Source organism: Parambassis ranga, chromosome 2, assembly GCF_900634625.1.
Source record: "Parambassis ranga chromosome 2, fParRan2.1, whole genome shotgun sequence".
Classification (NCBI taxonomy): Eukaryota; Metazoa; Chordata; class Actinopteri; family Ambassidae; genus Parambassis; species Parambassis ranga.
In genome coordinates, this window is record NC_041023.1 from 37,425,099 (window position 1) to 37,438,312 (window position 13,214).

The window sequence follows — 13,214 nt, forward strand, 5'->3', positions numbered from 1 at the left end:
GTGGACGATACACTACGACGAGTAAAACAAATTCTGACTTCTTCCAGCTTCCATGAGACAGGCTGAGAGTGAGACTCTCAAAAGAAGTATGAGTAGACTTAGGTTTAGGATTCATCTGAAGACTGGAGCGGTAGACTGCTGCCACTCCTACTCCGCAACCTGTAACTGTAGGAACATGACAGTTAATATAACAAGACGGAGTTGATTCATTTAAAGCAACATATTCTTCATCCTGTAACCAAGTCTCAGTGAGACAAAATATATCAGTGTGATGATCAATAATTAGATCATTAACTAAGAGCGACTTAGAGTGGAGGGATCGTATGTTAAACAATCCACACCTGAGTGTTCACCACTTCAATAACATTATTAAGCTTAGTGTTTCTATGTGTAGTTGTATTTAATGTGTTTCTAACTGAGGGCGGCAGTCCTCCAGAAGCAGCAGAGAGGTGTGCAGCGACTCTGCCTCCTGGCCTCGACCCTGGGTTGTCAGGTTGGTCTAATAAACTTGGCTATGTTGCTAGAAATCAGAGCTGCACCACCCTGGGTGGGATGGATGCCGTCTCTCCTAATAAGGCCAGGTTTCCCCCAGAAAGTTTCCCAGTTATCTATAAAGGCCACATTATTTTCTGGACACCACCATGACAGCCAGCGACGGAGCGAGGACATGCGGCTAAACATGTCATCACTGGTCAGATTTGGGAGGGGACCAGAGAACGCTACGGAGTCCGACATGGTTTTAGCTAAATTACATACCGACTCAATATTAACTTTAGTGACCTCTGACTGGCGAAGCCGGGTGTCATTAACACCGACGTGAATAATAATCCTACTGTATTTATGCTTATCTCTCGCCAGCAGCTTCAGGCTACCCTCTATGTCGCCCGCTCTGGCCCCCGGGATGCACTTAACTATAGCCGCTGGTGTAGGCTTTACATGCCGCAAAACAGTCGCCAATAACCAGGGTCGCTTCTCAGCGGGTGTGTCGCCGAGTGGGGAAAAACGGTTCGATATATCAAGCGGCTGGTGGTGAACCACGGGCCTTTGTTTCGGGCTACGCTTCCTTCGAACCGCCACCCAACCTCTCTGACTTCCCGGCTGCTCAGGGGCTGCCGGGGGGCGGCTAACATAAGCTAAGGCAGGCTGGTCCACACAGGCTAACTGCTGCTGGCTAGCTGCTGCGGCTACAGGTCTATTATCTAACATGCGGAGCCGACCCTCTAACTCGCTTAGCCTCGCCTCCAAGACTGTGAATAAGCTACACTTTGTGCACACCTCACACTCACTAAAGGAGGCAGAGGAATAGCTGAACATGTCACACACCGTGCAGTGGGCAGGAGAGGGAGATGCAGAGCGAGAGCGAGTGGAAGAAGCCATGCTAAGCGCTAATGCTAACTGCTAAGTTACGGTAAGCTTCGCTACAGTGGTAAACGAGAAGGGAACCCAGAGCCTGGTGCACTTAACTCTAACACTAAGGTGCTTGTGTATTACCACAATAAAAGCAAACACAATATGTCTAATGGACAGGACAGTGTCGAAACAGGAAGTGACGCAATACGTTACCCACTGACACCAATAATTAAAATATGAATTTATATATATATATATATATAATTAAAATATAAATATTAAATAATATTAAAATATACATATATATATATATATAATATTAAATAAAAATATAAATATATATATTAAAACAACTAAAAAATAAAATATTTTTTTATAAATTTAAAACTAAACAAAAACAACTAATACAACTTTAATATGAATCAAATCTGTATATGAGATACCTTAAACAGTAGAAATATTAAAATAGAAAAAAATGCAATAAAAAACTATAACTATAGGATCATATATTTAACAATGTATGCAGACGAAAAAACTATTTATGCAGCTGCAAAATCAACATTGGAATTAATGTCAAGTTTAAACAACAATTTAAGAATTGTAGGTCAATGGGTTTTAGATAACAAATTAGTGCTGAATACTTCAAAAACAAAGTTAGTTCTTGGTTCAAACAAGGCTCTTAAGAATGACCCAAAATTAAATCTGTTTATTAATAACGCACTCATTGAGCAGGTAAAAGAGGTCAAACTTCTTGGTGTCTGTCTGGACAATAAACTATCTTGGTCAAGACACATTGAATCAGTTGTAAAGAAGATGGGCAGAAGCTTGTCTATACTGAGAAGAAGCAGGCAATTTCTGCCAGCTGATATGACTAGGCTTGTTGTACAAAATGTAATTATTTCTCATATTGACTATTGTCAGACAGTATGGTCAAATGCAAAAAAGATTTAAATAAACTCCAGATAATGCAGAATAAGGCTGCCCGTGCATTCAAATCTTGGCTGGCTAAAAGTTCATGATAGGGTATTAGCTTCACTATTATCGTCAATGTGGAAAATCTTAAAAAAATCAAACTCCAATGTTTTTATTTCTCCAATTCAAGACAAATTTAGATGGTCATGGATATGCCACTAGACATGCAGCTGAAGGACGCTTTTTAATTCCAAGGGCTAAAACTAACTTCCTCAAATGCACTTTTACCTACAGAGTAATGAAAGAATGGAACACTCTTTGCCACTAACTCTGGTCAAAATTGGAAATAAATCTGTTTTTAAAATGCACCTGAAAAGGTTTTTAGGAGCAACTTACGTATATATATATATATATATATATATATATATATATATATATATATATATATATATGTATATATATGTATATATATATGTATATATATATGTATATATATATATATATGTATATATATGTATATATATATATATATATATATATATATTCCAACGCATTTATTTTGAATTCCTGTTATTAGCTGAGCTTTCTTCTTCTTCTTCTTCTTCTTCTTCTTCTTCCTCCTGCGACACCTGCTCAGCCTCAGGTCAGAGGTGACGGTTGGCACGTCTATCCATCATGGTGTCACTCTGGAGTCCATAGCACGCCTGCACCAAAACCACATGGAAGGTGGCTAACGCTAACTAGCGTGAAGATACAAACAAAGCTGTCAAATAAACCAACCAAAGAGCCATTATGAGTCTGAGGCCGCCATATTAGCAGTGTGTCATCTATTCTTATATACAGTCTATGCAACAGGTTTCTATGGAATTTCCTTGGTTACCATGATGAGTGTTAAGATAGACATTCTATGGTATACAGGGTGAATAGTAGCACTTAAAACCCCAAACAAAGCTAACAATAGTATCCTGGAACCCCCCCCCCCCCCCCAAAAAAAACACAAATCCGGATCCAGATATATTTTATATTCATTTTCCCAGCTTTAGAGGTTAATTCAGTTCATTTCTGCATGAGTCACAGACTTCATACAGGCTCTTCAAAAAAAAAAAAAAAAAACCCTTGGCCCCTCCTGTTGCGTCTCCGCGGTGCGTGCTGCAGCGGCTCCTTCCACTCAGTCGTCACTTGGAGGTTTCACAGCGCGCACACTCGGGGTTAGACACTCATTTCTAACTTGCAAGCTTTAGTTTACACTTTCTTAGGCTTGGCGCAATGGGATATGAGGGGTTAAGTGAAGAGAGGCGATCGGGATTTTAAGGTAAGTCTGATTTAAAGTGGCGTTTATGAAGTCTTTATAGCAAGCTGCGGCGCATTGTGCGTAATTTACCGGAGCTCATCGATTCATGCGCTTATGGAGACAGAACAAGTCCTGAAACTTGAACCAAGGTCCAACCTTATTGTTTTTTTCTAGTTCTCCTGTGCCACTAATGCCGATTGAAGATGGATCACCCCGCCCTGCGTGTCCTCCAGACTCTGCTGGTGGTGCTGGTGGTGGTGGTAGCTTTGACCCCCGCCGCCGCCGCCTCCGTCCCCGTCCCCTGCCCCCGTCCCTGCTCCTGCCCTCAACCCGCGGAGCTCCATTGCACCTTCCGCTCCCTCCTCTCCATCCCAGCGGCTGTGCCCAAACACATGGAGCGCATGAATCTGGGGTCAGTATGTCAGTAATTTGGTTCATGTGTTGTTGGGTTCTTGGTGCTTATTTTCCTGTTTTTTTGGTTGCTTCAGGTTCAACAGTATTGGTAAGATCACAGAGAAATCACTGGCTGGCCTGAGGAAGCTGGAGCTGCTGATGGTACATGGAAATGACATCCACAGTGTGCCAGATGGAGCGTTCAGGGACCTTACGTCACTACAGGTGAACACAATGAATGAATGGTGGTGGTCACTAATGTAAGATTAGTTGCTTGCAGTTGGTTAGGTGGAACTTTAGGAGATTCCTCAATGCAAAACAGCTTCAGCTGCAGGCCCAACCATGATAATAACATATGATAATTTATTTTATTTTATTTTTCATTTTATTTTATTTTATTTTATTTTATTTTGTATTTTTGGTTTTGTTTTTGTTTTCATTTTCTTTTTTCTTTTCTTTTATTTTTAATGCAATTTTATTTTAATTTACTTTATTTTTTTGGTTTTATTTAATTTAATTTAATTTTTTTTAATTTGTTTAAATGTTCTTTTATTTTCTTTTTAATGTATTTAAATAATCTTTTATTATTTTTTTTCCAAATTTAATATTTAGAAAAAAAGTACAGGTCATAGTTTCCTAGAAGGACTTGTGAAATTGTGCTGATGTTTTGGCTCATATTTTTGCATAGATGTGTGTGTAATGATCTCATGTGTGTTTCTCTTTCCTCCTCTTGGTTAGATGCTGAAAATGAGTTACAATAAGCTGAAGGAGATCAACAGACAAACCCTCCATGGCCTGTGGTCTTTGGCCAGATTACACCTGGATCACAATCGTCTGGAGTTCATCCACCCAGACGCCTTCCAGGGCCTCACCTCCCTGCGTTTGCTGCAGCTGGAGGGCAACCTGCTCCAGCAGCTGCACCCAGCCACCTTTGCCACCTTTACCATGGTGGATCACATCCACGTATCCACCCTGAGGCATCTCTTCCTGTCGGACAACGGACTCATGTCACTGCCCTCCGAAATGGTGGCAACCACGCCTCAGCTGGAGAACCTGTACCTCCATGGGAACCCGTGGACCTGTGATTGCAACATGAAATGGCTTCAGGACTGGAATGCGACTTCACCAGGTCAGATGTTAAAACCTTTAGAACACTGTGATCCTTTGTGTTCATTTGACAACATTGCTCTTTTGTCGTAGGGATCTTGAAGTGTAAAAAGGACAGAGCGCTTCCTGGGGGTCAGCTGTGCCCTCAGTGCTCCTCTCCCAGGCATCTCCGTAGAAAAGAGCTCCACACTGTGGAAGACCTGGTCTGCAGCAGCCCCGTCATCAATTCACGTCACAGGACGACACCACCCGAGGACGCCCAGAGTGAGGTTTTGACCGTCGGGGACTTCAAAGAACCATTTGGCAACATCTCTCTTGGTTTGTCTGACGAACATGGAAATGAAGTGAATCTGGATTGTAGCATCAGCGAGCCGAGAGATCTCACCAAGATGGACTGGGAACAAGTCGACCGGGTCCAGCTGGCCTTTAACATAACGTTATCAGTGGATCTGGAATGCGCTGTTGATAGAGACAAATATGAGCAACTGTGGCGGCTGATAGCATACTACAGCAGCGTACCAGCTCATTTACAAAGGGAGGTCATTTTAAGCGAAGATCCTCATCCGACCTACGTGTACCGACAGGACTCTGAGAAGGATGCCCTGTACTATACAGGTGTTAAAGTCAATATGATGGCCCGACCGGCGTGGCTGATGCAAAAATCTGTCGACCTTCAGCTAAACCGTCCTCAGTCCTCAGCCAAGGTGGTAAAACTGATCCTGAGCACAGGCCTCTCAGAGACTTTGGAGGCCGAGCTGGTGCGGAGACAGAGGAGGACATGGGTCACTGTCGAGTCGACTAACGCTACTCGTAAAGTTGCAAGCGCTATCCTGGGAAGCCAGATGGAAATGGGCTGTAACGTGCACAGCTCCGGGCGGCCGGTGATCCGCTGGATGCTGCCAGATGGCACAAAAGTAGAGTCACCGCATGGGCTTACAGACAAGGGAGTGTCTGTGTCCACTGATGGAAGGCTGGTCATTAAAGCTGTCAGACACTCTGATGCAGGAATTTACTACTGCATCGCTAGGGTTCAGGGAGACTTTGCTGTCCTGCCTTTCCATCTGACAGTGCAGGAATCCTCCAGTCCTCCCCCAGGGGAGGTAATTACACCTACTGAAGGATTTATAGGCAGCCCTATTTCCCTGCCTTGTATGGCATCTGGCTCCCCGGACGCAGATATCAACTGGATTCTACCAAGCAGCAGCATAGTTAGCTTCAAAGCTAACTCATCCAGAGCATTCGTCTTTACTAACGGCACTCTGCACATCCAGCAGCCTCAGTTATTAGATGGTGGTTTTTATAAATGCATTGCAGTGAATCTACACGGCGTGGACACCCTGGCAACAAAAGTCACCGTTAACAGGCGCACAGAGCTGATAAGGTCTTTGAGGAAGTTCCCAGTGAGACCCCAGTCAGCGTCAGGGGTCAACACTCAGATTAGAGTCCCAACAGAGGATGCAGAGGAAACATCAGGGGACAGCGAAGAGGCACCAGTGAATCCTTTCAGAAGGAGAATCCCAGGAAATGTAGCCCCAGACAAGAGGGGCAGCCATCCTTCTAGGAAGATGTGGCGTAGGCCGCCGGTGCTCTGGAAGCCGACAGAATCACAAAACGAAGAGAGGAAGAATGAAATAGAGAACAGGAGGAGGATTAATGTGTCAAAGGGTAAAATAGATCCGGAGAAATGGGCCGATATTTTGGCAAAAATTAGGGATAGAAACTCTCAGGTGTCGGTGACGGTAGTCCTGGCTCAGCAGACGACTCAGCCGCAAGACGCCATTGAAGGGTCATCGGACGGCATGAAAGCAGAGGTTAAAAAAGACCAGAACCGCTTCACAACACCCCTCACACATACTACAGTTGAACACACAACTAGTGATATGAATGTGGACACTCACATGAGTTTAAACAGAGTACAATTCCTCCAACAGACCACATCTGCTCCCCCACACACTGTCACTTTTTGGCAGACTAGCACAAACATTGCAAGCAGCAGCACATTTTCTCCAGAAGAGAACTCTAATTCAAATACAGATGGAGTAGATGGAGTCACAACAGCTGATTGGTCCAAGGATTCAGAGAGTATGGATAGACTCAGGGATCAAATGATATCTTTAGTCAGCCAAGAAAGTGGAAAATATCTTAGTGAGACACTAGCGATGCTAACAACAGCGACTCCAATAACTATGTTGGTGCCCCCTACCACAAGGTCTAATAGAAAGTCACGCCTCCGACAACCTAACTCCAGGAGAAGGAACGGGACGCGAAGGAAAAGGCCGAACAGAAAGAAGCAAAAGCTGAACAAACCCACTCCGACAACTGCTCCCCAAAAGACCACCACCTCCTCATCCCCACAACTAAAAATAGAACCAACGACCAGTTTCAGTACCAGTGCTCCATTCACTGGCAGCCAAGAAGCATCATCAGACAGACTGAGTCATACAGAAATCACAGTCTCCAGACAGGACCAGGAAGCAGCCTCCTCAACAACAGTTTCCCCACATGAACGAAACGAGAGCCATCTACCCTTAGCCAAACCGCTGTTCACAAGCACATCAGCGGCACCATTGTTTCCAACAGCCTCTCCAGGAGTGAGTCACGGAGAATCTCCCACAGAGGGCGCATCAACCACTCAGCAAAGGTTTACAGGGAGCACCCTTTCACATGTTAAACCTTTAGAGGAGACACAAAGGGCAAGCACTTTGGGAGACCTTGGACCTCTGCCACGTTCCAGCAATTCCTCTGGGGGTTTTAACAATGTGGATCAGGACATAAACACACCCACCTCAACCGCTCCTGTGACCTTGCATGATGTCAAGACGACCTCTGTGTACACCACCAGTGGATTAATGACAACACCAAATATGTCTTTTGAGGGGTCAAAGGTCACTCCTATCACAAGCCCTGTCAACGCAGTGACATCCAGAGCCCTGCCTCATGTTACACCGCTACCGAAAGTGGACCTTTCACTGTGGGCCACTAGCCAGGACACTCCCAGGACTACCCTCAACAGTGGCCAATACACAACTGAACTAAGAACCTCCGCCATTCACCCTGCAACCACGTCACCTACCCCAGACAGGACACTGAGCACCTTACAGGTCAACCGGACGGCGACCCCTGCTCCTGAAATTACAACAATCCCAGTTAATCCATCCTTGCTAACAAGCACTCAGGATGTTTCCAGGCAGCACCAGCTACCTGGACATGGGTCAAGTCCAAGAGGGAAGCCAAGCATAGCTAATAGCAATTTCCAGACTTTCACTGTGAAAGCTGAAACAGATGCTCAGCTTCCCTGTGAGGCTGAAGGAGAGCCAATGCCCTTCATGTCGTGGACTAAAGTTTCTAGTGGTATGAATGCCTCATAAATCCACTACATTTCCTTCTGTACATGTGAAATAAATATTAATTATTACATATAATCTAGTACATATGGTCCAACCAGTCCAACTGGACATTATTATTATGTCACACCCAGGTCTGCCACCTTTTATGGTCTCTGGAAACGGGGACATAGCATAATTGTGGATTTCTGTACCCCCTTTTGAAGTCTCTTTCTATTTTTACAGGTGCAATTATTGCTCAGAACACCAGGGTTCAAAGGTTTGAGGTGCACCAAAATGGTACTTTAATCATCAGGAACGTACAGCTCACGGACAGGGACCAGTACCTGTGCACAGTCCAGAACCAGTACGGTGTTGAGAAGATGGTGGTTAACCTCGACGTCATGTCTCAGCATCCGCGGGTCCTACAGCCACGTCACAGAGATGTAACGGTGCATTTAGGTAGCAGAGTGGAACTAGAGTGCAAAGCGGAGGGTCACCCTGTACCTCAAGTGACTTGGGTGCTCCCTAACCAAATCCACGTGCCCGCTACTTCATCTGGGGTGCGTGTGGCGGTCGCCGCTAACGGCTCCCTCCAGATCAGCCAAGCTAGTTACACAGATAGAGGAATTTATAGGTGCACTGGCAACAGCGCAGCAGGAGCCGACACCGTCTCGGTGCATCTACACGTCTCAGCGCTGCCACCTGTGATCCAGCAGGCACGACATGAAAACCTCACCGTTTCAGAGGGCGGCGTCGCCTATATGCACTGCACCACCACAGGTGCACCCCACCCGGTCGTCCGTTGGATGACACCTGATGGCGTGCAGCTCACTGCTTTCCAGATGGTCACCGGGCGAAACTTTATCGTGTACCCCAATGGGACCCTCTACATACACAGTTTGGGCCCAGGTAATGTTGGAAGGTACGAGTGCTCAGCTAGTAACACGGTGTCATCCAGCAAGAGGACGGTGATCCTAAGCTTAAGGAGAAACCAGTCTTTTGCCAAAGCCAGCATTACATCAACGTCTCCCCAAAGAACTGATGTTATTTATGGGAGTAAGCTGCTACTCAACTGTGTGGCAACAGGAGAGCCAGAGCCCCGAATCATGTGGAGGACCCCCTCAAAGAAGCTAGTGGATGCTGAGTACAGGTAAGGACAAGACTGGACAAGCTGAATATATTGTTATAGCTGCTCTAGTGTTGCATCTGTTGTGATATTGTTTCTGCAGTTTTGACTCCAGGATCAAGGTGTTCCCAAATGGCACCATAACCATCCACCCTGCAACCGACAAGGACGGCGGCGACTACTTGTGCGTGGCACGCAACAAGATGGGGGACGACTACATTCTGCTGCACGTCAACGTACTGACGAGGCCGGCTAAGATTGAACAGAAGGCGCAGCGATCCAGTCAGGAGGTGGTGTACGGCGGAGACCTGAAGGTGGACTGTGTGGCCTCGGGGCTCCCTAACCCGGAGATCAGCTGGGCGTTGCCGGATGGAACAATGGTCAACCTGGCAAAACAGAGAGAGAGTTCCAGCGTGGGCAGAAGTCGCAGGTATATTTAACCGAAAAAGAATCAAATCCAGCAGAGGTCAAAGGGTAACCTTAGCCTTTAAAAAGCCACTAAAGTGGACCAGAGAAGACCCATTATGGGGTTTTGTGGCAAAAACCCCAAAATACATTTGATCACTTCAGGTTTCTGGGTCCTAAAGTCCATGGGTTCAAGTGTACGCTCATTTGTGAAGGTCTTTAAACTCAACTTTGGTTTTCTGCTGAGCCTGTTTTTGACAGTAATTCAAAATGAAAACGACAAATCCTGCCAAGGGGGACTAATAAGATGCTATCCTAATTACAAAAGTACATCTTCTTTGTGTACTCTTTGGCTCAGCTTTACCAGAAACTCTGGCGTGGACCTATAAAAGCAGTTCAAATACCCACATGTCCGTCAGTACCTCCCCAAATAAAACTGGCCTCAGTTATTGGAAACCACTGTAACACAGTGGCAGCACACTACTTTAAGATTATTGACACTCTACTACTGAAAATTACTTCAAGGAACAATTTTGGCATGTGCTGCCAACGTACAAAAACTGCTGTAAATACCACTGGTCGGTTTATTAAGTCTGTGGAACCACATAAGCTTTCAGTTGTTACCCCTCTCCTTCCCTTCCATCTTTGTAGGTATGTGGTGTTTGACAACGGGACTCTCTACTTCAATGACGTCGGAACATCGGAAGAAGGTGACTACACCTGCTACGCAGAGAACCAGCTCGGCAAAGACGAAATGAAGGTCAGAGTGAAGGTCAAGGCTGTGACGTCACCTCCAAAAATCCAGGATAAACATCAAAAGGTCGACAGGGTGTTTTACGGTGAGACGGTTACCCTGAGGTGCAACGCCAAAGGTGAACCGGCGCCAGTCATCACTTGGATATCCCCTACAAACAGAGTGATCTCCCCTGGACCGGATAAACACCAGGTCCTGGACGATGGGACGTTGGTTGTTCAGAAGGTCCAACGTTATGATCGAGGTAACTACACCTGCACGGCGAGAAACAGTGCAGGACAAGACCACAAAGTCACCAGGCTGGAGGTCCTGGTGACGCCTCCAACAATTAATGGCTTAAGAGAAACTGCTATTAATGTGACTGTAGTCCAGGATCAGAGGAAGCTTTTGGACTGTGTGGCAAAGGGAACCCCAACACCTCGCATCATGTGGGTTCTACCAGGAAATGTCATCCTTCCTGCACCATACTTTAGCAACAGAATGTCGGTTCACCTGAATGGTACCTTGGAAATCTTGTCGCCCAAGATGACAGACTCGGGCCAACTGGTTTGCATAGCTCGTAATGAAGGAGGGGAGGTCAGGCTGGTGGTTAACTTGGATGTGAAGGAGGTTATTGAGAAGCCACAAATTAGAGGTCCTCAGGCAGATCCTGAGGATAGCCTGTCAATAACAGCAGGGAACGCCATGACTTTGAACTGCTCCTTTAAGGGCTTGGCGCTATCTCAAGGTACTTGGATCTTACCCAACGGCACACCTTTACTTAGCGGCGCTCGGTTTTCAAAGTTTTTCCACCATCCTGATGGTTCTTTGATTATCAGCAACCCTTCCGTTTCTGAGGTCGGTTTGTACCGCTGTCTGGGGCGCAATTCTGGAGGACTCATGGAACGTTTGTTCACACTATCACCAGGGAGAAAACCACAGATCCAGAACCGATACACGTCTCCTATCAGCATCATGAATGGAGACACACTTTTGCTTCATTGTCAAACCACTGGTGAACCTCACAGACTAACATGGACTCTGCCAACCGGGGTCGTCCTGAACAGGCCACAGAGAGTCGGACACTATGCTGTACTGCCAAATGGAACTTTAGCCATCCAACAGGTATCAGTGTACGATCGGGGACCTTACGGTTGCCGAGCTGCCAATGAGTACGGCAGCTCCGTGCTTTCTGTGTCGGTAATGGTGATAGCATACCCACCTCGTATTACCAACGGCCCCCCTTCCGTGACTTACACCAAACGTGGCGTTGCCGTTCAGCTGAACTGCGTCGCAACCGGGATCCCTAAAGCGGAGGTCGCCTGGGAAACACCAGATAAGACTCGCTTGGCTGTAAGCACGCAGCCGCGACTTTTTAGAAACAAGTACCTCCAACCACAAGGTTCACTTATCATCCAGAATCCGACACAAAGGGACGCCGGCATCTACCGGTGCACAGCCAGGAACGCCGTCGGCATAGATTCCAAAGCAACATTTCTTAATGTGTTCTAAAGAGCCCTCTGACATACTGTATGCCCAAACAACTGCCTTAATAAAAATCACAACTGCTGTCATGATGGTGAAACTGACAGCGGAACTTGGACCAATCAGGTGTCGTCAACGCATGTGGCACCCATTCTGCTAATGTTATGCTAAAATTGGCAAGTGGATTTTTAAAATAAAACACCAACAGCAGACTAGCTCGTGCTTCCATATTTTACTCAGGGAATATGACACTAATACCATTTATACAATAACAATATGACTACCATGACCATGTATTTACCACTTTCACCTTTCACCAACATCCTAGCTTCTGACAATGGCACATTATGTCAAGCATAACTAGGAAATATTGTTTAACTTAATAACAAAAGTGGAGGACTAATTTCTTTTTAACCCATAACCCCTTTGGTCTCCTGTGTCTATCCTTAATGTCTATGTTTTTTTTCCATAACTGGATTATTATTATTATTAACCGAATGTTGACTACTCACAGCAATAAGTCTGATTTGTAAAGCAAACATTTTTTTGCACATTTTATTAAAAGGCTTTGTTTCTTCCTTTCTTCCTTTGTTTATGTAGTCCCTACATTAAAAATGTTTTGATTATTTTTACTATTATCATTATTTCATCATTATTGTATAAATTATATGTTAATATGTTGTTTATTGTTGTTTATTATTGGATCCCCATTAGCTGTGGTTTACACTCAGCTACTCTTCCTGGGGTCCATTGTTAAAAAACTTATTCAATAAAAATTCGTAAAAATTTGTTTGACAGATGACAAATATACATTGCAATAATATCAATAAAGTTTATACAAAAGAAATGTAAAACTATAACTCAAAACAAGTTTCAGTAGTTTACAAAAAGAGACCGTTTTATATATACACTCAACAAAAATATAAACGCAACACTTGTTTTTGCTCCCATGTTTCATGAGATGGACTTGAAGATCTAAACTTCATTCCAGATACACAATATTACCATTCCTCTCAAACATTGTTCACAAATCTGTCTAAATGTGTGATAGTGAGCACTTCTGCTTTGCTGAGATAATCCATCCCA

General features: G+C 44.9%; 1 protein-coding gene across 1 annotated transcript; it reads left to right on the forward strand.

Moving 5' to 3' along the window:
- The first annotated feature begins 3,453 nt into the window (after positions 1-3,453).
- mxra5a (matrix-remodelling associated 5a) lies at positions 3,454-12,539 on the forward strand. Its single transcript, XM_028400745.1, has 8 exons — positions 3,454-3,574; positions 3,728-3,965; positions 4,042-4,171; positions 4,685-5,075; positions 5,147-8,404; positions 8,623-9,529; positions 9,609-9,935; positions 10,562-12,539. The coding sequence occupies exons 2-8, from the start codon at positions 3,757-3,759 to the stop codon at positions 12,153-12,155; spliced, it is 6,816 nt and encodes a 2,271-aa protein (XP_028256546.1). The 5' UTR covers positions 3,454-3,574; positions 3,728-3,756; the 3' UTR covers positions 12,156-12,539.
- Positions 12,540-13,214: the final 675 nt, after the last annotated feature.

Excerpts from the sequence above, each read along its gene's own strand:
- mxra5a (XM_028400745.1), top strand. The coding sequence starts at position 3,757 with ATGGATCACCCCGCCCTGCGTGTCCTCCAGACTCTGCTGGTGGTGCTG. Across the intron at positions 8,405-8,622 it reads GTGGACTAAAGTTTCTAGTG|GTGCAATTATTGCTCAGAAC; the intron begins GTATGAATGCCT and ends CTATTTTTACAG. Across the intron at positions 9,530-9,608 it reads CTAGTGGATGCTGAGTACAG|TTTTGACTCCAGGATCAAGG; the intron begins GTAAGGACAAGA and ends TTGTTTCTGCAG.